This window comes from Gouania willdenowi, chromosome 17, assembly GCF_900634775.1.
Source record: "Gouania willdenowi chromosome 17, fGouWil2.1, whole genome shotgun sequence".
Lineage (NCBI taxonomy): Eukaryota > Metazoa > Chordata > Actinopteri > Blenniiformes > Gobiesocidae > Gouania > Gouania willdenowi.
Window position 1 is genome coordinate 22461768 of NC_041060.1, and position 26075 is coordinate 22487842.

General features: G+C 39.7%; 1 protein-coding gene across 7 annotated transcripts in view; it reads left to right on the forward strand.

Moving 5' to 3' along the window:
* pde1cb (phosphodiesterase 1C, calmodulin-dependent b) overlaps positions 1–26075 on the forward strand; it is a 140463-nt gene that overhangs the window by 53072 nt on the left and 61316 nt on the right. For 3 of the 7 annotated variants that reach the window (XM_028472734.1, XM_028472732.1, XM_028472735.1), the window contains exon 4: positions 19969–19995. The exons of 2 other annotated variants lie outside the window; for them this stretch is intronic. In XM_028472734.1, the coding sequence (XP_028328535.1) occupies positions 19969–19995 (27 nt within the window). Of the gene's footprint in view, positions 1–6543; positions 7003–19968; positions 19996–26075 lie in introns of those variants that run through there. 2 more of the 7 variants (XM_028472737.1, XM_028472738.1) reach the window with 2 other exon arrangements.

The following is a 26075-nucleotide window of genomic DNA, read 5'->3' on the forward strand; positions in this document are numbered from 1 at the left end:
TGATAGTGGCATCCAAACGCTGCACCCACCGGGATTTTCAAAGTCCAATTTCTCCTTTCCTGGTAAGTGCAACGTCAAAATCCATTCACCGTAATGTCCTGGTCTTTATAGGAATAATGTCATAACATCTAAGGAATTGGATGATGTTACTTAGCATGGAAACGTTGGTTGTATCAAAAAACAACAACACTGGACCAGAAAGAGTATTTATGTTGTGATGAGAACATGATATGTAAATGCTGATTGGCTGAAATCTCCTAAATGGCTTTGCTCACATATAAAGAAGAGATGTTGCTTTTATTTTAGCGTACAAGTTGACATAAAGGCATTTCTGACGTGAAATAGTAAGAACGTTTTAATATTCAGCTTTAGACCAATCATCTTCTAAAGCCGGGGTTCTCATCTGGTCTCACCCTGGGACCCACATTTTTCCACTGTCATTAAATCATGACCCATTTATTTATTTATTTATTTTAGAATTCAACCAACTGAATTTAGTTTTTCAAAAATAGCTGTTGAAAACATACACATACTGTATATGTATGATATTTTTTAAAACATAAATCCACAAATTTTTCCTTGCAAAATTCATTTTACTGCATGCTTGTAAAGCATAAAAGACAAGTACAACATGAGAGACATTAAGCATTTGTTCATTTTTGACCAGCTGTCCACGAGACACCCAGTACAGGTCTGCGACCCACTTTTGGGTCCCGACCCACCAGTTTAGAATCGCTGGTCTAAAGTACATTCATGCGATTGCCTGGTATCGCTTTGTAAAAAGTTCTAATTCCAAATGCAGTTTGAATAAGTTAGCACCTACTATTTTCGTTAACTGACAAAAATCACAGGCAATGAAGACTCCTACAAATGTCGAAACAAATTTACAATGGGGTGTTTGTGAATTTATAATTGTGTTTAATATTTAATTTTAAAATTTTTAATGTTTGTATTTTTCTTTTCAATTATTTTCTTTTTTTGCATTTGTTCTGGTTTCATGAGAATTTTGATAAAGCGATCACAACCGATTTCCGCTTTATCATTGAAGCTAACGTTTTAAAGCAGACTACTGCACTATATTTATGTTCTCTTTATTTTGTTGTTTTTTTTTTTTGCATTCTCACAGTTCAGCATTTATGAAATGCTCTAAATAGTATTTCACTATTTGTTTAAATATTGATGTATTTTCAGGAAGTTAGAGAGAGAGGTTCAGGTTTTCTGCAGCTTGTTTTCATCTGCAGATACTGTGTATAATTCCAGTGATATACATTTTGTCTGCTTTTTGAATAGTATGTTAAGTTGAGGTTTATTCAGACAAGATTACTATTGCAACAACACATCATCAGTAGGGTAAAACTAACCTGTCTCACGACGGTGTACACCCAGCACAGAGAGGCTCTTTGGCCTTTTGCTTGAAGACTTATGACTTCCTCAGCTTTTCCTGTGTACAGCAGTGTGTACGGTATATGGTGCGTGACAGCACAGAGGCTCCAACACCGCCTCTGAACTCTGCTCGGTGTCACATTTACACACAAAGATGACACGGTGCATCCGGCCCCCGAGGGGGAAACCTGTGAACAGCAAGTGTCTTAATGTGGAATAGCTTTATTGGTCCCACTGTAAGTTGTTCTGCTATTTCTGCTATGTCTTCCGGTGGCTTAAAACCTCCAGGGCCCAACGTGCCTCTACATGAAGGAGGCAATCAGCGTCACAAAGTGAGAGCCAATGAGAGACAGCTGGAAAGAGAAAAACTGGTGGCGCCATTAAGAGCAGCAGGTTGATGATGGTATACAGTAGAAACCCCTCTCCTCTCTGCATGTGGTGGCAGGCTGAGGGGGTGGGGGTGGAGGCTCAGGGTTGAGTCATTGTTGCACCTTCAGGACTGAAATATATTAGTTAAACAGCTCCGGGGTTTGTAGGTGACGTTCATTGAGCTGAAGAGTTTGATTGAGCACGATGGAGAATTAAAAAGGCAGAGAATAGCCTGTGTCACTACAGTTTAACACGTGAATAAACAAATGAAGCGTTTCTGTAGCAAACTCAGTCAAATGAAGCTGTTTATCATTATGAGCTGTTTTTCAGCTATTAACCCAGTGTCAGAGACTATCCCTATGTAAAAGAAGCCTGGATTCCCAGTACTACAAGTGCGCCCTAAGTCTCTGGGTTGTTGCTTAGTGCTACAAATCGTCAAAGCGTAATTGTGCTTTGAACATGTTTTCATTGAACGTTGTTTTGAACAGGAGCCTCGTAACTCCGGTGAAATCTCATCCCGTGAGACTTAGCTGCAGGAAGACGGACGCTCCAAACCTCCTCATAACACTTTGTATTCCTTTGTTGTTTCACGTCTAATGTGTATTCTCTTCTGTCTACATGTACCACACCATGTTTTCTCAAAGAGAAGTGTTCATGTGACCAGGTACGTCACGTTCTGTGACTTGTATTTGCCTAAAAAGTGTTTCCATGGCACTTTTGCAACACATTTCAATACCTGAAATTCCTCCTCATGAAAGCGTAAAAACTTTTAAGCAATTTTAAGTATTTTTTCTAAAACTCAGGTGTTTCCATTAACAGTTTTTATTGCGCTATTTAGATTTTGCGCATTTCCAAGGGTAATGAAAATGCAGCTTGTAGCTTAAGTAAGTATAATGAACAATCATCTTCATGCATTGTTTGGCACTTCTCAGACCTGATATTTGCATGATTACACAGGAAAAAACACATATATATAGCACATATATATATATACTGTGTATATATATATAGCGTAAATCTATGTTAACATTGTGACTCTAAGGCCCTGTCTACACGTAGCTGGGTATCTGCTAAAACAAATATAGTTTTGTACGGTTTGGCCAGCCAACACGAAAACGCAGGATAAGTTAATTAAAAACAGGGCTTTTGGAAAACTTGATATCGGATATCGGTCTGATATCAGCCAGAAAACGGATACTGAATTTTATCGGACTGCATCTAAAATGTTCGATAGCACTCTGATAAGTTTTGTTGTTTTTGTCCCCGCCCTCAGTTGCTTCCATCATATACTGACTTGTGAACTTGACTTGTTGACTATTGTTTTCTGTTTGAGTAACATCACTTGATCAAGCCTTTTCTAACATTCCACACTACAAAATAAGTAATAAAAGTATGTATGATTCGTGCTGATGTCGTATCGGATCGATATTGGTATCGGCCTATATTCAAGGCTGCAATGTCGTTACCGTATCGGAAGTGAAAAAGTTGTAACGGGACATCCCTAGATTTTGGAAAACTTCGATTTTGCTTTTGAGTGTGGACATAGATAACTGGAGTTTTAAGTTCCCAAACATCACTGTCTGCAATATCTAATGAATGAATGTCATTAGGGATGTAACGATTCACTCAACTCCCGATACGATTCGATTCACGATACTGGGTTCGCGATACGATTCTGTCACGATTTATTTTACAAAATGGGACTGTAGACAAATTTTTTTTTTGGGAAAAAAACTAGAAAATGCTGTATTATTTTCCTTTTATTTTTCATTGTCAAAAGAATTCCTTGATAAACTATTCAAAACAATGCAATTTAAAAATAAATCTTGAATGAAATAAATAAAGGAATCATACAAATGAAAATGAAGCCTATTAATTTAAATTCTGGTTCTATAATAAACAATGCAAAACTGCATAATAGTTCTTTTTCTTTTAAAAGTGCAACTGAAAATGTATTTTGTGCCTTAACAATTGGACTTTAAAAAAAAAAAACGATTGCACTGATTTACGTCATATTTGTTTGGACCAGCAGAGGGCGCTGGTAATACAGTGGTCGGTTGGCATGCAGATATCTTGCAGTGAAGAAGAGAAGCTATGCTAGCAGACAGAGCTAATAGAAAAACGTGACTTTTACAGATATTCAAGTAATATTACAGATATTCTTTCGGTGCTAAAGGGGTAAGGAATCATTTATTAACATATTTAAGAGTAGAAGGCGGCCAGAAAGAAAGTATTAGCAGACTCCGCCCGCCGCCTACACTTGTGGTTAAAAAACTCTGCTGGTTAAAAAAAGTACTGCGATTCAATTTTCAGAAAATCGATATCAACCGGGATACCTATGAATCGATTTTTAACTGCCTTACGATTAATCGTTACATCCCTAAATGTCATATTTGCGCCCTTGTTTATGTCGGGCAATGGGCGGCATTGATACTGTGCTAACATTTGTACAGGCGCTTTTACAAGGTTGCTTGTTGTTCGGAGTCCAACTACCAATTCTTCTTGAGGAACAAAGGAGTCGTTGCAATCGCTATTTTACATCACATAACCCTTCCTATAGGAACAGGTCACTATGAGATGCACCCTGTACAGTATAGCTGGGAAGCTTGCTCTGATTGGATAGAATGGTTCTAACTTTTTGCCAACTCCAGGTCTGGCATGCTTATAACCACGCTCAATAGCACATTTATGGGGTTTTGTGTGGATGTAATTTTTTTTTTAAAGGTTAATGTGTTTACGTACTTTTAAATTTTTTTTAAATAGAGGGGGGTGGATATTTGTTTATAAAAATACCCGGCTACGTGTGGACAAGGCCTAAATGTATCTGTGTATTTCTGTTACATTCATCAGTTTTCAGAGAGTTACAATGTGTGATTATACAGAAAGAATTGGACTCAGCACTTTGTACTCATTGCCTTGTCCTTGTGATGCATACTTTGGTGCTTTTACATGTGTACAGGAAATATTTGATGACCAACTTTGGTTGACGCTTATACACGAAGACCTATACTATTGATATGTGATTACAGAATCTTTTCTGATCCTGGTCACACTGCCTGAAGCAGGCCAGATACCATCGTATACTGATAACATTTGCCAAGGTCTTTTCTCAGAGACTCTGTCATTGTTATGCTTAGCACTATCGTCAGCATACAAAACGCTGAGAGCACAGAGCAACTACAGATTAATTGGGAAACACACATGGAAACCTCTGAATCCCAGACCGCTTTGCCTCAAAAAACCCTTTGACCAAATAAACCCAGTGTCCGCATCTGACCAGTAAACCCTACAAATGGACTCCGTCTCATTCCATTCAAAACCGCCACAACAACTATACATGTAGCTCTGGGATTCAGTGCCATTATGGTCACCAGTTGGACACAGTGTTGGATTTAAAGCAGGAGCTCAGTGAAGTCTGCTGGTTCATCATACACACATACATATAATACAGGAATAATTGCGCTGTGATTGCTATGGGGATCATTAGACCACGGTAGCCTTGAACGTAACTTGCTAACGACCACATTATCCCACCAAATGAAGCGGAAAAGACATTTCCTCATCCCACAATGCCCAGTTTGACCGTGGCATTTTCCGTGACGTGGCACGTGGGCTGCAGAAAGCCACAATTATATTTTCTATGTTACAAAGCTCGCATTTGGAGGGATTGAACACAAGGCTGTGCAGAGTGGATCAAAGTAATCTCTGTCAAATCAGTGTCGGTGTGTGCGGCCTGCATGCTTTTTAATCCCCCTCAGAGTCAGCTCGGCTTTTAATATGTGTGCTATCAAGTGGTTTTCATCCTCGGGACGGCTTTTGTGTGCATGTTTTTGGGGTCCACAACACTTGCAGATCAACTTATTTCTAAAAAAAAAAAAAAGCCACAATGCACATTAACAAGTACACAGCATTACTAGCAGGATCAGACGGAGATGCAAATATGGTGCAAAGGGAAATAAGTTGGACACAAAGACATCATCACAAACATTATAGTTCCTAAAGTGCATGCGTAAGTGTCCTAAAGTGTCCTAAAGTGCCATGTGCAGGTAACGGACTTGCACACAAGGTTACATTGTTTTATGCGAAACTGATGAGAGACATGGGCAGCTTTTGTCACGACGGGGGCCACAATAATGTGAATGTCTGACCCAAAAGTCACTTTATAAACATTCATGCAGCATTTAATGATCTGAGCATTAATACTGGAAAGAAGTGTGTTTTTAAGAGTCAACTTGTGCATTGTTCTGTTCTTTTGTGTGACTTGTTGTGATTTTGTGCATTTTCGTTGTCCTTTTTCTGTGTTTTTAAAGTCAATTAGTGTATTTTATAAAAAAATTGTATACATGTCTTGTTGTTTTGTGTGTTTTCGGAGTCTATTTGTGTATTCTGCTGTGTTGTGTTTATTTTTGTTTACGTATTGGGTATTTTACTGGCATTTTGTGTATTTTTGATTTTGTTTTGCATGAGTCATTTTGTGTAGTTACAATTCTTAGACCAGGGACCATATGTTACCCATGTCTGATGTAAAGCATGTAAATGCACAAATAAGTAAGTGCAATCCTCGACCACTTTCCCTTACAGTTGTGGTCCGATGTTTAATAATCGATCCCACTCGTCCCCTTCCTCCCTGTTCCAGTGGATGAAGCAGAAGAGCATTTATCAGCCCGCCTCCTCCTCCCTCTCTTCACTGGTGCTGTCGCTCCTCCCTCCTCCTCCCTCCTCCTCCTCTCTTGTGTGGAGAGCTCGGCAGCCTACGTTAATCCTGGATTGTGCTGCCCTGCGTCTGCATCCCGTTGTTGCTGGGAGAGCATGGCACGGCTCCTGGAGCTCAGCGCTCACGCAGGACAGAAGTAAAGAGAGAGAGAGAGAGAGACGCACTTTGGGACTAGTTTTACGACTCACAGATGTTGGAGCGCTGCGTTGCATTCAGCTTTATTGAGTTTCACATACTTGTCACACACACACACACTGAAACAGTGGTGAGGCTGTGGGCTGCGAGGTGAAAGGATGACAGGGTGAGACTGTGGCTGAGGACCTGCGCTCCAACAAAGCATCTCCTTCCTCTGCTGCTGACACTTCACAGAGGATTAAACTTTTCCTGCCGACTCACTTCTCATCCATCGTCGGAGCATCTTCAACTCTCCCAGACATGGAGTCCCCCACCAAAGAGATCGAGGAGTTTGAAAGCACGGCGCTGAAGTATCTCCAGCCCGAGCAGATAGAGAAGATCTGGCTCCGGCTCCGTGGACTGTGAGTATGTCTTTATTCTTCAACAAGTGTGTGTGTGTGTGAGGATAGGTGTGCATTTTAACTTTGTTATTTCTTTAAATCTCCATATCATTACTTAGAAGAGAGTGTGGTTGGTTTTATCTGACACTGGTTCTGTTGAGCAAAACTCAGTCTCTAATAATATAGTATTCTCGTCACCCTCTCTCTCTAAACATCAAACAGTATTTGAAAACCTGCTGCTTCAGGGGATTTATTTACTCTTCATTAGTCTACTTCTTCTGGTGTAAAATAAGCATTTTTTTTCTTTAGCAGAAAAGAAAATGCTTCATTTAAAAGAAAAAAAAAAATTGTTTTTTGCTTAAAAATATGCAGAAAAATAGCCTTTACGAACAGCGCACACATTTCATTATGTTTTTTCATTATAGTTTGGAAAACCAAGCATTCCGGGTATACATATTATATGGTAGAAATAAGCATTAAATTTGCATCTTTTGTTTTGATTAAGCTTTCCTGTTTTGGTAGTTTTACCTTCTGCCACTAGGTGGAAGATTGTAGAGCATCTGTCCACTGCACGTCTGTCCTTGACTCTACATATAAACAATACGGCCAAACAAAATTGGGAAATTAGAACATTTCTGGTTGCAAGATTGCAATTCTCAGGAGGAAGTGAAAAAAATCTGCCTATTTATTCCTTTATCATATACTGTATTGAATACAGTATTTATATTTCTGAATGGTGTAGAACAGAAATAGGCAACTGGTGGCTCATGTAGCCCTCAACTTCATTTTGTGCGGCCGAAACAAAAATTTATAAAAGGATCCTAAATTTAAAATTTTTACTGATGATTTTAAATGTTTTTTTTGCTGCCGATTTTATTGTTCTTATTGATTTTAAGCTGTTGAATGTTTTTCGTTGCACCTTTTGATCATGTGAAGCACAATGAGTAGCCTTGTGTGTGAAATGCACTTGCCTTGCCTAAATCTCAAAATGACAGAAAAAGTATACAAATAAATAAGGAACAAAAAAAAGTCATTGACTGCCGTGATAAGGTAAGACTTTCTGCAGAAACTCATTGCTTTTATAGTCTAAACAACTGGTAAAAATATCAAATACTGTAAGGTTTTCTTAAAGGGATTTTAAATTTTTTTTGGTTGCAGAATCACAATCCTCTCGAGGGACTAGAAATATTAATAAGTGATTTCATGACTATATTGGTACAATTAACATGCATAGTTGTCAAGGAATATAATTCATGATCTTACTGAAAAGTGATAAAATTAAAAACAGCAGAAACTCAAACAATAATGATTTTCCATCACCTCCTATTGCACGAAATAGGTGTCGCTACACAGTGTAAATTAATCACAATGGGGAGGATATCATAGAAATGAGTGATTTTAACAATTTTTAACTAAGATATTGTCCAGCTTGTATAAGTCTTCCCTTCTAATGAGGCCCACTCAGCTACTTTCTTTCATCCAACGGTACTGTAATGTGACTTCATCACGTCCAGCTACTAATCAACACCTGCCTGACCTTTTCTGACGCACGCACACACACGCACGCATGCACAGTATATATGGACGGGGATGTGTCATTTCTCTTTTATGAAATTGTAAGCTTTCCTCTGTGTAACTCTACAGTGGATTAAATTAATTAATTAAGTAATTAATTCTTGCACACAGGCTCTTAGATGTAAACTGAAGTATTTAGCTTTGGTAAATTTTGGTTGTTTTGTACCAGAGTTCATATTTAGGCCGCAAAAAAATAGTTTACAAAAGATGTTGTGTTTTTATTTTGAAAGGTATTTATTTATCGAGCATAGCTCCATCGAACACAGTTGGCGGTAATCCAACTTTATATTTTTCCTCAGGCTTTTCTTTTGTTTTCACTCACTTTCAGTAACAGTTAAAGTGAAACTAAACCCTGAGGGTTTTTTGCTGATGTACACGAGGCTGAAAATTAAAAATTGTGGGCGTTGCTCCTGGAGCAGTTAAGACACACCCAGTCACTCTCTGACAGCGGCAATCATTCAACAAAGACCTGAATCAGCACTTTATAGAAACACAGAGCCACAAACATCAAAGTATTGAGCTGTTCACTTGGTTTCTGCTGAGGTAGAAGGAAGTCCCTCCGACTACGGTTGTTTTAATAGGAGGGGCGGAGCCAAAAGTGCTGGTTCTTGATGGGAGAAGACACCAAAACATCACCACCACATTCTCAGCCTATAGCAAAGTTCAAACAGAAGAACTGGGTTTCAGCCTATAAAGGGCAGCCATTTTTACATGTCTACAACAAAATACGCCACAATAAAATACATTGACTAAAATGTCAAGAGTTGGACTAGGATCAATCAACATCACTACGTCACACCCAAATACATGTATTCAGCAGAAAAAAAATAGATTTTGGGGTTCAGTTGCTCTTCAAAGAGTAATTTTCACAAATGATAAAACTTGATATTACTGTGATTATTTACAACACAGTTTGATTTATATTTAATTTATCTTAAATTCACAATTTATTAGAATTATTTATACATGAATGAATAATATTTTGTGTCTTAGATTAATAGGTTTGTATTTATATTACATTTAATTAAATGTATTTTATGGTATGTATACATTTATACATTTTTGTTAATCATTTATATCATATGTAATTGATTTATAGTTATTTTATTTATAGATTCATAGATTTGTTAATACATTAATTAATTTATTTTATTAGAAAAATGATAATAATTCCACTGTAATCTATATATCTTAAACTGAAACACATTTCCTTGATTGTCGTTGTTCGCACGGATCATTCGAGAGCCGCTCGGTCCTATACGCTCTCCTCAGTAACCATGGACTGATGTCGAAACCTTTCTGCTGCTTTTAGAGCTCCTGCTGAGTGTCCGAGATCAAATCAACCTTTCATCTCTCTAAGAGTCCTTCAGTGAATACACAAGATGTTTACGCTTCACATTGCACATGTTGTATGTTTGCATACAGCTGTGGGAGCTGGAAACACATAGATTGATCGTGTGTTTGCGAATGCCTGTGACATTTACTGTATGTGCTGCATGATTATTCATGGACATTTGTTTGGCAGCTGCACAATGGCTGCATCACTGTGTGTGCCCCAATCATCCCAGGTGTCGCTGCAAAATCTGTACCCATCAGGTTTTATGAGCACAGGGAGCAACAATGCACTATGTAAGAACAGAGGGCGCTAACCTGTGGCTCTGGGGCCACATGCCACTCTTTAACCACCTCCCCCATGTGCAGCTGACTGCAAACTGTGGCTGCTCTGATGCACAACAAGCTAGGGCTGGGCGTTATGAATCATTTGTTCATTCTTTTTTCATTATGTAACAAAAACAAAAAAAAAAAAACACTCATTATTTGATATTTGTTTCCAAAACCAAAATAAAAAAACGGAAAACGCATTGTTTTTCAAATTCAAGCTCTTTTGCTTCGGTACAGAAAACAAAAAACGAAAAACAAACACCTCTATCCGTTTTCTCCATTACCGATTGGCCAAAGTACGTGACCCGGAAGTGTACTCTCATCCGACGCTAACGGCTATGCTAACAGCAGTGCGGCAGATCGCTGCTTCCAACTTTGCATCCAAAACGTGTCCTTTTTGCTTTAGTTGGTGTTGGACACAGAACCTCCTCACGGACATTTCGGAGGATTTAGAGTCTCCTAAGTGTTGCAGAGCTAAAGATATCTCGGAATGTGTTTTGCCGTCTGCAAAAAGCTTTGCCACTAACTCTGTATATTCCTCCAGTCCGGCTTGTATTTTCGGACAGGTAACTGACAGGTAAGTGACACGGGTAACGCTTCATTTCCAGGTCACATACTTGGCCAATCGGTAATAGAGAAAACGGATAAAGGTGTTGGTTTTCTGTACCAAACGATAAGAGCTTGAATTTGAAAAACAACGTTTTTTCATTTTGGTTTTGAAAACAAATATCAAATAATGAGTGTCTTTTTTTTGTTTTTCATGTTTTTGTTACACAATGAAAAATGAATGATACACAGAAATATATGAACCAAAACTCATATCTCAATATTTTTTCTGAACACAGTATTTTATAGTATATTACACAATATAAATCTCAAAATTGTATTTCAAATAAAGTCTGGCCAGAAAGACAATTCTGGGTTACATTTGCTGATGCAAAATGCCACCACAGGCACATTTATTACAAACACTTACACAGCATGTGTGAGTGTGTTCTGTAGGGTGGCTTGTTTAGGGGAAGGTCTGGGTTAGAATGCACTCATTAATCCATCTAACTGTGCTTTTCATGCTGTTTTGAGACCTAGCAAAAGCAGCGACTCCAAAAAACAAGTATTTCAATACAAAAGAAGCTATATATAATGTGTATATATATATATATATATATATATATATATATTCTCGATATATTGCAGAGCCCTACAACAAGTGCTAACAATAACAGCTTCATAAATGTCCAAAGTAGCTTCAACACACATCCTTGTGTTTTCCATAGAAATAAATAGTTAAATATTAAAGGAAATTTACAGAAGTGCACTAAAAAAAGCCTAAATAAAAAATAAAATTTAAAAATCAGGTGGGACCTAATGTAAACATGGAACTGTAATCAACTGCTTCACATCCGCTGAACGTGGCTGCTCTGCATGGATTGTGTTCAGTGCTGGGGTTACAAAGAGCTTTGACAAGTTACGAATGTCAAATCTGCGTTAATCGTGACACGTGTGACACTTGCAACGAAGCTTGACTTAACTGGACAGGGTTAGTAATGGTGCATAGCATTCGAACGCTACAAATGTGATCAACTCGTGGAGTGCGTAGCAGCGCGCAAACATTCACATCTAGCCGTGCTAATCCGTTTTGGCACACAACAGAAATTGAAAGCATCCATTTCAAGATGCCACAGCTGTGAAGAACACGTCAAAGTCCTGGACCTGAGCAGCAGGTGCCCTCCACACATCCAGTTACTCCATTCGTTACCCATTCAACATTTGCCACACTTATATACCATATTGGGATGACCCACTGATCGCACCCACAGATCAATGACTGAGTGTCACAGCGCATCACAGAGCCTGGAAAGTTGGAACTGACCCGTTCCATTTTTTATACCTTCATTTGAAATATGAGGTACTCTGTCATGAATATGAAATCCTGCTCTGTGTAACCCCAGCATAAGATATAAAACGTTAAAAAAAGTACTAAATATTAGGGCTAGACCGATAACGATTTTTCAGGGCTGATGCTGATACCAATTTTTTTTTCCATCAGCTTTAGCCAATGACTGGTGCGGACTGTTGATTTTCTTGAGGCGATATTTGGAGCAGATACTATTTTTGCTCCCTCAATTTTCATCATAAAAATTACACAAAGATGATAACTAATGGTACGAGTCTCAATTTTTAAAAAAGGAACATTTATTGAAATTACCAAAAGTGAGGTAGAACGACAGCAAGTAAAAAATATTTAACAAATATTAAAAATAGGTGACATAGGGGGCGGCCGCATCGGCCGATGCCGATACACGTAAAAAACGCAAAAATCGGCTGATGTATTCGTCTATTACTACTACATATTTTTATTTATTTTTTGCTTTTGTTGTTAAAATAAATAATTTCACATATTATGTTGAATAGTATTACACTAAATACATTTTCAGTTATATAGATTTCCACTTTACGGATGTCATGTTCAACATCGGAGCAGCTCGTAACTGCCCTGATTTAGCCAAGGTTTGGTGCAAAGACGTAGATTATTGTTTTTATGAAACAAACAAAGCCAGCCATGTTGGTAAAAGTGCCCAAGGATGGAGTTTAATGTGACATTTTTTTGGAAAGGGTAGATCGGCGCTCTCTGTAATTACTACAAATCCTTGGATGTGCTCACTCCTCCTTCAACCCATGTCCTCATTATGCTGAGGACACTGCATTAGAGCCTGCTAATTAGAAAGAGAGATGTGTGCTCGAGACGCAGATGGACATAAATCAATCAGGAAGAGGAGCGAGGGATACAAATGTGAGAGAATCGGGACTTTTGTTTCATAAAGATCATCAGATTGTGTTTATCATAGCTTCTTCTTCCCATTACGAACTGTTTACAGTCACATTTAATATCCTATTAATACTAATATCAGTTCATAATGTCTTAAAATAGATAACAATGGAGCGGCTCAATTCTCCTAGCTGTTTTGAGTTCATTCATAATTTGGTTTCCACATGCTGGAGAATCATGAATAAACCTCCAGCAAATCCTGTGCCAGGATTGTTCTGACGCTCTCTCTGAGGGAGCTCAGTCTAAATACTGTAAATTACAATACAATTATTCTATATTAAAAATGTAGGTTTTGGTCCAAGTGTTCAGATTTCTCAATTGCACTTTCACTGGAATTTTTTTTTTTTCTTCTAGTTCTATTTAAAATATGATTCCACTAAATATTATAAGCTAAAGATAGCTTAAGACAACTAATAGTTTCCTGTAGGCTGAAGTTAATTTTGTAAATCATAAAAAGCTGTTTGCAGATATATTAAAGGGGACATATCATGGTTTTAAATCCTTCCTTTTTACATATAAATCATACAATTGTAGTCTATATAAAGCGGAACTGCAATGCTTGGGTCTGAATTCCTCATTATTATAGCTCCACAGGCCCCTTTTCTACCCCTTTTCTGATGTGCTTCTGAGAGCACCTCGTTTTGGTGCGGTCTCTTTAAATGCAAATGAGACACTCCATACCCCGCCCCCTCTTCAGGTGACACTCGGTTCAACTCCACCCTGCTCGGCCATTTTTTTTAGTTTGATAGAAGAGATACGGCTATGTAGCGGCGCATAAACTTTTTATTCAGAGGTTATTTACACAATGTCAACAACAGAAGACTTGTCCATCCAGCCTTACATGTTCGAGCCAGAGTCGGACCCAGCGGAGCGAGATGAAAATGAAGATGATGAACCTGCAGAACCCTAACAAGTGAGCTAACACAAGCACCGAGCTAACGCTAGCGCCAAGCTAACGTCACGAAATGCATTTTAATACAGTCTTTTCAAACTCAAAAACGGCAAAAAGAAATGACTAATGAAAACTTTAGACTTAAATTAAATCACGTAGGCCATATCATCAAGGATCTAAAACGAGCACACAGCGCTAACATATGAAGTCTGAAGACGGTGCAACTGCTAATGCTAACAAAACAATGACAGGGACGTCTTATCACACTTTTTAGCGTTATTTACAGCTTACCGAAGTGCTCTGTTCGTTGTCTCCAAAGATAGAAGAAATTGAACCCTCAATCAGACAAAGTCTTTCGGCAAATCCTTCTTTATACTGGCGAAGCGGTCATCCTTGATGTGCTTCGCGCACACAAAAATGACCTTACCCACAGATGTGGGTAAATTTCTGTGAAAAATAAAACTCAACCAGGCACTTCGAAAAGGTTCTGATGCTGGGAGACGGTGTAATGAAGCGTGTGGGTTACTACATCCAGCAACTGAACATTTTGACTTATCCTCTCGTAACTTCGGCATCCTTGAGCTTGGACTACAAAATAAAAGCGAGAAATAAAAATGGCGGATTGCTCGAAGTGTTGGACCTGGAGTCGATGTACTAATTTGGCAGTTCCGCTGCAAATACTGTGATGTAATAGTTCAAAAAACGTAATAGAGAATAGAAAAATCGAAACAGATTGAAAAATATGAGCAAAACAGAATATAAAGATATCTACGGAGCACTTGAAGAGACTAATTAGATTTTTTCTGTACTTCTAAGCACTCTAAATATACAACAAAATGCATTTAAGGGCTAAAAAAGTGGATTTAGCATGATATGTCCCCTTTAAAGGTACAATCCGCAACTCTCAGATCCATCCCTCCCCGCTGCTCTCTTGCCCTGCCTCCAAACTTTCCAAAGTCCCTCCCTCAGAGGAGCTACCAAGCTAACGTGAGCCAGACAGCAACATCACAGTAATATAACATGCTCTGTCAAAAGCATATTACTGCAGCGCTTCTCTCTCTCAATGTGCACACACCTCAGCAGCAGCAACACAGTGTCACTTACAGCAGCCCACACGGAGGCTGCTGCGCACACATGAACAACACATGCACTACAGAGTTCTAGTGTAACAATTACAAATCAAACATAATGTAAATCAAGCAGCAGTAATTACCTTTCAAGCAGAAAAGTCACCTGTTCCATCTTCTACTCCTCCAGACCATACACTGTAAAAAAGATGGTGCTCGAGCTCTGGAAAAGGGTCGGGGTCTGTGAGCAACAGCTGTCAGACAGCCCATCAAACACAATCCAGGCTCTGATTGGTTCTTTTTGCTCGGTCGCAGTGCATTCTGGCAATCTGCCAAAGGCTGCAAGAGCAGCAGGGAGGAGTCAATGAGCCTGTTTTTTTTGTTTTTTCACACAAACTACTAGTTTCATGTAAAGCTGTCCTTACACAGTGACAACTTTAGCAAATATGACAAAAAGTCACTTTTATAAGAGTTGCAGACTGCACCTTTACAGTTTTTCTCAATTGCTAAAACACTAAACCCTATTGTCTGAACCAAATGCTCAGTTGCCTGAACCCACTGATTGAAACAATCACTCTTTTGGCAAAACCATAAACACTTTTCACCTGTTTAGACACAACTTGCCAACACATTTTCATTGTGATGCACCCGTGCTGCATAATGGTGAGCACAGGTGACAAAAGTCAAACACAATTAAAGCACTGGTGTCACCACTTGAACACAACAACTCAAAACTGATCACACTTGTGGCTATTGATGTAAGGGAAGAGCACTGGTTTGTGAGGCCCTACAATGGATAGAAATCTGAGAGGAAGAGTTCGTGTGAGAGGAGGGCGAGGTGGTCAGCGAAGACAAAGAACAGTAATATCTGATGAAATCAGAGCTACTGTGATTGACCATGTTCTTGTCCATGGTATGAGCATGAGGGAGGCTGGACAAAGGGTACAACCAAACATCAGTAGATTCACTGTGTCCACCATAATCCGAAGATTTAGAGACGAGAACAGGTAATTACCTTTTTTTTTTTTACATTATAGTACAGTATGTAAACGTTGACAGCAATTACTGTATGACATACTATAGAGCTGGTAAGTCCCGCCCATCCGTAAAACCCCACTGGACCTCTAGATTGAAAAACGTCAATCTGGCAAGCCTGGATACGGCATGCCAGGGGTTTTTTCCCCCGTTGCCTGGCCAGACAAAATGTGGCCTGTGATGTGGATGAAGTCCTGTGGCCTGACCCAGTACGGAGACATGATGCTGTGGCTGAGTAATGCATATTTTTGTACTTTTTTACATGGGCTTACTGTACACAAGTGGCAACTGCATAAGATACGTGTAAATGCATAAGATTTCTGTTTTGTCTTTTTGTACAAGTGCTATGCACAGGTTCTTTGTTTTGCAACATGCATTTAGCCTACAGTGAATAAACATTTATTTCTCCAGTTTCATGTCCTGAGCATTGTGTTTTCTATTTTTCTACGTAGTGTTTAGTGACTGTTCAGTAGTGTTTTTAATTCTGATTGACTTGGGGCATGATTTGACAACACAGTTCAGTTTTGAGCACAGATTGAACTGTTTTGAGGTGAAAGTTTGGTTTTGCAAGAAGAGTCTGACGTTTTGTGAATATAGCTTGGAAATTGTGTTTTGTGTTCACAGTTTAGAGAAAAGGAGAGCAGGTTTCAAGAAATGTGTCTTAGCAATTGAGAAAAACTGTAATCATGGAAATGCTTGCAATGTATTCAGGAAAGTATTTTGATGCAGCTACTGTGTCTGACTCTTGAATATTCAGTCTCTCACTTTAATTTAACCTGTATTCAACTGGCAAACAGGCCTGTAATCTTTAATAATGGGTCCGTACCCACCTGTACCATACCCAAACGGTTCAGTATTAATACCGTTCCCCCATTATACACCAGTCTTTTATCATTTGTACCTTCTCACTTGATATTAATAAAAAAAACCTCAATTTGTGTTTAATCAAGTTCAGATTGCACAGCTTTTGTTATCATAGATCGGGGACATTCGTTCACCATAAATGTAAATCGTAATCATTGGAGGTAGTCATCATGATAAACCGAGATGCTTTCAGCTGCTCATTGAGCTCTGGAGAATCTTTCACTGAATTCCAGGCTGTTAAAACAGAAAGACAGGCACATTGTACTGTTTTAATTAGGAACCCCCCTAGTGATCGATTGCTCGTGCTTTTTACCAGTTTCTCGATAGCTCATAATGTCTCCTTGTTGGAGAAGGTTTCCCTGAGCTAGCACTATTACGTCAAGCCCTCAAAGATTGATACAGAAAACGAGCGAGGAGCAAATCAAGCTAAGTGCCACGAGTCCAGCCTGACTGGAATTTTAATCCTCGGCCGCAGCCTTGCAGTCGTGGGTTCATCCACTCATTCGATCAGCTCCCATTTGTTCCTCCTGGAGTGTCATAAGTGTGTGTTTGTGTGCAGGGAAGTGTGTGTGAGTGGGGGTACGAAGCTTTTAGAGTCGTGCTGCCATCACTTCACACAGGTGTAGGTGTGTTTTAGGCCAAATGTAAGAGTGAGCATTTGTTCAAGTGGTGCAATAATGGGAGTGTGTGTGCGTGCGTGGAGGGCGTGCGTGTGTGTGTTGAGCCTTTTCTGTGCCATCAATAGACAAAGCAGATGCATGTAGTTATGAATATAAAAACATCCAAAACATTCACAAACAAACAACACTAATAAAAAGCGTTAAAACAAGGGATTCAAAGTTAAAATTAATGCTCGACTTGTATATTTCCCATTCCAACCTTTCCTACCAGGCTAACCTGCTTCTAAGCCATTCAAACACATTGAAACTCAAGGCCAAAATGGTCTCCAATCTTTTCTAACAAGTAGCAGTTAGAAAGTATTATATTCATTAATGCATATCACCCATTTCTTGTCCTATTTTTTATTTATTTTTAGTTTGTTTTTTAATAGTTTTTTTGATTATTTAAAGGTCCTATATCATGCTGTTTTCCACCCATCTTCATTTTTTCTAGGAACCCCAACATCATAGTATTTGAGGTTGATTTTCCCAAACTCGCCTGTTTTCCAGAGTTTTAGCCTCCGAAAGTTAAGTTCCTGAGCAGTTCTAAAAACCAGCTGTTTTGGAGCCTACTTTTGCATATTCATGAGTAGGCGCGTCTGTACACGGTGACTGCCTCACTCTTGCGAGGCAGATCAGTGATCACCAAAGCAATTTTCTTTTTCCTATCCACACACTGATGTTTTTAGCCAAAAAACTGCACATTACAGTAAAACACATGGATATTTAAGCGGCTATTGTGATTGTGAGTCCGTCTCAGCACTTCAGGCTGTGTTTATCACAGCAGCAGCAGCGGAGATCAGCTGCTTCAAACACCGGAGTGTTAAGCTCTAAGTCATTTTCTTATCTTCCTCATCTCTATTAACTACAGGAATAGTGCATTTAAAGTGATAATAATTTATTTTGTCCAACCGCTGCGTCGCATTGTGTCACAAGCACGTCAGATCAAGTCAAAGACGATACGAGACGATATAATGGACACTAAAAATGGAACTGCTACCTTGGTTCTTCATCGTTGCTGCCCACTGCTCCTCATGGAGGGGTTAAATGCAGAGATTACATTTCGTATATGTAGCTTGCATGCCTTTAGCTTCGAGAGAGTGGGCGTGTATGTTCACTGTGGAGGCGCGGCCGGCAGCAGGCACTTCCTGGAGGGAGCGGTTCAGACTTTTGTGATGTCACAAAGTCTGACCGCTTGTTTTTCAGAAGAGGGCAGAGCAGCAGCTCAGAAAACAGGATTAGTCAGGATTGTTCTGAGATGCAGGAAGGAAGCCCAATAATGCTTTGGTGGTGTTTTTTATAAGGAATTTACATTGTAACAAGGTTAAAAGCTTGATTTAGCATGATATAGGCTCTTTGATAATATTTTTAATATATTTACTGTATTTGAAGTCAAGCCATTTCCATATTTTTATTATCTTATTTACATTAAAAAAAAAAAAAACCTACTTTGGGGCTTGCACTGCAAAGCTGGATTTTCTCTTATCATGCTAACATTTTAATTTGTGCTGTAGTATGACGCTGGTTAACCTCTTATTGGGGTACATCACCATGGTAACTTATGTTGAATGGCTAACCTTGTCAGGACCCGGTTAAGGGCTAGAATAAGATCTGAGCGAGTATAAAAGCACCGCCTCCTGACCAATCAGTTCTCTTGGAAAATGACCTGCCCAAGAATGTGTGGGTCATTCTCTGTACACGTTGCTGTGTGGATCAGGTGTTAAAATAACACCTTTCACCTATTTTAAACACTGGTTAATTATTAACATACATTTACAATAAAAGATAACTTGCAAAGATAAGTAGTACCTCTGCCTCCATGTAGTGGGAGTAATGAGAACTCAGGTATATATTTGTTTTATACCAGAAACAAAATAAATAGTAAATCAGTGAATTATTTCATTATTAGAAATAAATAAATACATTAAAACAACAAAAATTATGTCAAATAAGAGCCTTATTTTCTGCTCCGGTATCGGTTACATATGTACACTTTGTATAGCTAGGTGAGGTTTATGTGCCTGTAAAAGTACGATAAAGATTTCACTACACAGCAATATTGCCTTATTTACCATGACTACTGGATTACACAAATTTATTTACAGTTAGACAAAGTTTTGAACAACAGAACCTGTTCAGTGGCTGTCTTGATATTTGATAGAAGTGTGCGTGGTTTCTCTTGTTCCCTTTGAATCAGTAGTCCACATATTGTAGTGTTACACACCTCTGTAGTGAATGCAACCCTTCTGGTCTCTTAAACCTGGACTGTGGAAGTCAGAGTCGGTCAAGCGTTCCTGAATGTGACAAATAAAAGGCCTATGATGAGGACTTCTGCTCTGCCACATGTTTTTCTGAGATTCTGCCAGTCTGACTCATCTCCTCTCCCCTGTGTGTTTCCTCTGACAGGCGCAAATACAAGAAGACGTCCCAGAGGTAAGACTGCCTGCTGGGATGTGGGCCTTCACCTCGGATCACCTCATCTCTGCTACCTCTTTCTCTCATTCACATCTGTTGCACACATCCTGTTTCAATATTTGTGTGAATAAAAATCAACAGTTTCACACTTTCTGGCATCAACTGGATGATTTTTTTCTTCTGATTGGTTCTCATATTGTAGAACGTCTTCTTGCTTTGTTACACTTTTTCAATGTGTCAGGAGAACTTTGTCATCAGGTAATTTTTTATGCAAAAGCCAGTTTGCTCTTACAGTAAAAGATAGGGAATCCTTGGGGATGTGGTAGACCACAGCTTTAGTTATGTGATTCCACTTTAGTCTATCTCTCTAATGGCGCGTTCACACCAAACGCATCAAAAGCGTCAGGTGTACATACACAATGTATGGTGGACGCGCTTCTAGTAGCGTTGAGAGGTCCCGCTGCGCATCCCGCGCCTCCTCTGTGGCGCGTTTTGAGATTTCAAGCTTTTGACCTGCGCCTGGCGCCTCATCACGGCCCACGCTAGAGTTGGGATTGTTGAACTTTTGGGGCATATCGCGGCACGTTGACCAATCAGGAACCTTCCCCAACCATGACGTATTCAGAATAATGAAAAAAAAAAACGCTAACCGGAGACAGATGAACAGGCGCTCTTCTTTTGGAACAGAGCGCCTGTAATTGGTGTCCTGGTAGGAGATGTGAGCACCGATGCGGGTCAGCAGGTCGTCAAACTGGGCCCAGGAGAAACGGGCCCAGTTTGACGTCTGAGCGCAGCTCTGGTGAATCCAGAAATGGCACTCTCTCGATAATGTAGAGCCGATGAACGGGAGTTGGAGACGGCGTTTTCAGCAAGGAACTCTAAACTTTATTCTTAATTCAACCACACTTCTCTGTTGCCCTCTAACATCACAGTGCACACACTGATTGATCGCCACAATATCATCCATTGTATGAACCGGCAACAAAGAAGCCCGGCTCAACGCGCTCTCTTCCCAACTTGTTTGGACGTGCGTCCAAAGCATCTTTGACGCTGGTGACAAGCGTCTGATTCACTGAGCACAAGCCTCCATCTACGGGCGTGAGGCACGGTTTTGACGCATTTGGTTTGAAAGTATCATAAAGGACAGCACATGTGAGTGAGTTGTGTAACATGGCTTGTTGCAGGGCAGGAGCCTGGACAGACTTCACGGTGTAGGTTGCAGCAGTAGTTGAACACTCTCTTCCTGTTGTTCCTTATGGTGCTGTTGGAGATGCTGAGAGAGATTACAGGTGCTCAGACCATTAAGAAGAACTGGTTTGCCATCTTTGTGTCTCTCCATGTTGTCTGTGTGATGCTGTGAATGAGGGTGGGGCAGTTTGGTCCGAGGGATGAGTTTGTATGAGAGACTTTGAAAACTAGGATTTTAGTGCAAAACAAGCTAGAAAATGAAGCTAACATCAATATGAACAATATTGTCTTATTGGGTAACACTTTACATGACGTTTTATTCATAAAGGCTGACATTACACTGTCATTATTATGACATGACACCTGTCATTAGCATGAATAAGGTGTCATGAAGGCTGTCATTAAGTGTCGTTTTTTACCCTAACCCTGAACCCATACCAAACAGAATGGTCCAGAACCATTCAGGAGGTTGCATTGAAAGAAAATAACCACAAACCTAACCCTAACCCTACCTAACCCCACTCGATCCCCCCACCTAACCCAAAAAATGCCAACATAGCTCCAAAGGTGTCACAATTTTGTGAACGACACTTAATGATGGCCTTCATGGTTCCCTATTCATGCTAATGACAGCGTAATGTCAGCCTCATGTATAAAACTTTAATTAAAGTATACTTATTGTATATCGCGTTTGTGAATCTATCAACAATAATAATAGTTGCCCATCCCTAATTCAAATGTGTCTTCTCTTTCTTTTCCTGTATGTGATTCAAATGTGTTGTATACGAGTTACATTTCCAAATGTTACAGTTCAACTGGTGATCATGTCATCATGTGACTGGTTCCTGACAGCATCACTGATTATAATGGCAGACGTATTAAAAATAGAAGGAAAAATACATAAAAGCGAACATATGTCTGTCACCTAAGGGATGTTTTATTGTATTACCATGAACATTTGGTTGAGATTAAGGGTCCAATCACATATATAGTCCAGTGGACTCGGTGCGGTTCAGGCGGTGAATCTGCAACATTGCTGCATTTTAAATTGGTCTGGTCTGGTTTCACACACTACTCTTTGCCAAGTGCACTAAACTTTCTAAACAATGGCACGCGGTCAAAACGGTCGGTCGCCTATTGGACAGAATACTTCCGCCTAAAGACTAAAACAACACAGAAAAATGCATTTTCCAAAGGAAATCCTCTGAGAAAACTCACCGTAAACGTAATAATGATAATTCAAAATAACCCATAATCACAATGAGTGTGGAAATGTTTGTGACGTGTGTGTGTGTGCTCATGTGTGTGCATGCTCATTGCCGCAACGATAGTTTGTGTGATTGCTGTGTGCTGCTGCCCAGTCACTAACAGGGTTGCTCCATCACAATTGTGTTTCAACGTAATGTCCTATATTTAGTCCTGGTTTGCTTTCTCACATCATAAAAACTGCACCTTACTTCGCTTGAGGTGAATCGAGACCTACACTTTACAGAGGACCAGACTTCACTTGTTTGTTTTACACCAGACTTTGTGTATGCTTTCACAAAACCGCAAATAGACCAGACTAGGAAATTAAGCATGGTGCGGACCACAGAGGTATGTGCGAATGTACCCTAAAGTGGCAGGAATAAAGCCTTGCATCTGTCATGAGGCATTACTGGTTTTAACCATCACCAGATGAACTGATACACCAATCATTTAGTTATCGTCTCATTTTACTTGAAGCTCAGTCAGTAGCTGGGTTTCAATTACAGAGTCTTGCAAAATAAAAGCGATATTTCTAAATGTTGACAAAATATAATTGCGGTGTATATCCATTGAAGGTTGTTTTGGGAAGGAGCCACGTAACTCCTGTGAAATCTCATCTTGCGAGACTCTGTATTCATTTGTTGTTTCACGTCTAATGTGACAGTAATAACTTTTAAGTATAATGCTAAGAAATGTCTTGGTCTCCTCATCTGTTTACCACGTGCCACGTTTTCTCGGAGATGTGACCAAGTATGACACGTCATGTGACCATATACGTCACGTTCTGTGACATGTTTTTGCGGAAAAAGTGTTTCCATGGCGCTTTTGCGACACATTTCAATATCAAAACGTCTGAAATTCCTCCGCATGAAAGGGTAAAAACCTTTTCGCGATATTTGAGTGTTTTTTTTTTTAAATTCAGGTGTTTCCATTATCAGTTTTTATTGCGCTATTTCGATTTTGCATAGTTTCAAGGGTAATGGAAATACAGCTTGAGTCAGCTGCTCTCACCTGCATTCTCTCTCTGTTACATTCTAAGTTTGTTCTACCTCCAGAACTCCAGAATGTGAGTATCATTCTCGCTTCTCGTAGTGCGTAGCAAGCATTAAACATTGCTTCTCCCCGTCTGCCTTCTGTCAGCTCCTTGTCGTTCTCGTGCGAGTGGCGCCCTGACGGATGCTCACTGTTCTCTATAAACAGAAGCCGAAAGCTTTGTTGACATCAATGTTGTCCGCTTCACGATGAAACTTTCATTTGTTTTGTTGGGGTGAAGTTCCCCAAGGGAAATCAGGCAGCCTGTTAAGTGAGGCTTGCATGCATTTATTTACAAGGGGTGAAAGGAGGGATTAATTATCGCCACTGGATAAGTGGCTAATGTGGATTTATGTCACTTTTTTTTTTTACGCTGCTGCTACTCAATCAGGCCGGAAGTATAAATGTTTAAGATTCAACTGGTCATATGTCATTTATGCTCTATTTAAGATCAGACATGGGAATAACTAAGGTTTGAGCAGTGTGTGAGTCAAGCTTGTTCAAATAAGAATTTGTACTTGGTCACAGCCACGAGCTAACACAACAACAATATTTAATCATATTGTTCTTCAGTTAGCATACATTCCTGGCAGTTGTTCAGTGCTACAGTGTGGTTGCTGATCATGGTGATACAGTGGTTGCGATGGTTTTGAGCGGTAGTTGAGTGTGTTTTTCTGTCACTGTCTCTGTGTCTCTCCTCTGGTGGGTGGAGGAGCCGTTGATCGACAGCTCCATATGTGTCCATGTAATTATGAGCGGGTTAATTGGCAGAGAGTAACGCGGGGACATTGTCATTACTGACACACCAGGACAACCCCTCACACACACGGTTGACGGCAGAGAAAGACCTCCTCACAGAGGGGGATGATCTATATCTCAGGCTGTTGGTGTTGTGAGGTGTTTAGTTCTTATGTTGGGTTGTTGATCATTTTGTGGACATTCTGCTGGATAAAATACTTGGAAGTGTTTCATCAGTTCATATTATTTATCTGTAATTTTAATGAATTGCCTGTCAGGTTCGTTTGGTGATTTTCACACACTTGGAGTTTGCAGATGTGCAGATGTACCATTTAACAGCAGCAGTGAAAAATGTGTCCAATGGACACGCAGAGTACACATACACTTTCTACTCCAGGGCTAATTAACTGCGCCGAATACCCATAATGATGAATAAATAATTACACAAAATCACATTCACCAACCAGGACCGATAAGTGTGCATGCTGGTATAGACAACATGCAATGTAAGGTGTTGCTATGGATATAAAAAAGAATCTATCCATTAAATCAATCACATTAAAGAATCAAGAGTAACATTTAGGAATATTCTAGCATAGGAATAGTCTTGCATATTGCTAAATTTGACAGAATGGTTCTTTATTGTGATGGATTTGACAGTTGTCCTCATTATTTAAATAGACAGATGCTGGCTGTGGTGTGCTATAGGCCATAGTAAAATGGCAGCTGAAGTGGAGCTTTTCTTGCAGGGGTCATGTCCGCTCTGTTTATTTCTATGGGTGTTACTATACCTGCTTTATATCACAATTGTCTCTAAGAAGTACACAAAACAAATGCCCTTAATTGGTTCTAAAAGGTGCTGTTTTGTGGTGCCACGACATAATGTTGTTATATCTGCTCTGGTCTGATGGTTTCTGATGTTGCTTCATTGCTTTCCAAAAATTTTGGCGAGGATAAAATAATCGTTGAATGCGCTGGTTTAAAGGTAGGGTAGGCGATCTTCAAAAGCGAACATGATTTTGAATGTAGCCTCCCCGACGGCTCCGCCTTTACCCCCCTCGCCCCTCCCCTCTGTGCTCCGCCTCACTCACATGCATGCGCACGGCTGCTGAAGAAGAGGAGTTCAGCTCATCGCTTGTATTGTGTAGTAACTTCATTGTCTCATGTCTCATTCAGCAGTAAGTAAACAATAAACTTTACCATTATATATGTTAAAAAACTTGACCATCTGTCAGCGGTGACGCACAGGGTTGGTCGAAGTTATTACAGCTTTACAGCTGCTACAGTTGACAGATTTTCTTCGTTCCTTTTTCAGAGCACATAAGATCTTAATTTCACTTTCTTAAAAAGTGTATCTGGAGAAAGTCGCCAACCCTGGCTTTAAACATTGAGTTTTGGAAGTTGCAATTTTTGGGAAGCAGTTTGTACTTCCTTGTTGATGAAGCAGTATGTACCTTCCTCGCCTCTCCCTGCCTGATGATTAGAGGAGTAATTACCTGACTGGAGTGATTCTTCAGGGTTGGGTTAATTACATTCATCTCAACTGCTCTTCTCTCTCCCATCAGGTGCTCCTTTCTTTGCTGAAGTATCGGCCTCACAGTTCCTCATAGTTTTCTCAATCACGCAGGTGTGGGGGATGTTTTCTGCACCTCTTCACACAAACACGCTTTTAAATGACTTTTAGACTGATTACTGCGTCAGTTTACCTTGAAACGCTGTCTGTGCTGTACTGCACTTTAGAGCAGAGAGCGTGTGTTGTTCAAATTATTAATCAATACCAGCACTCTCCCTTCCCCAGTTGCAGGCCAGAGAGGTGCAGAGGGAAATATTCAACTGTATATTTTCTGTCAGTTTTATTAATAAAGAAAGAAGAAAAGAAAAATGAAACCTCT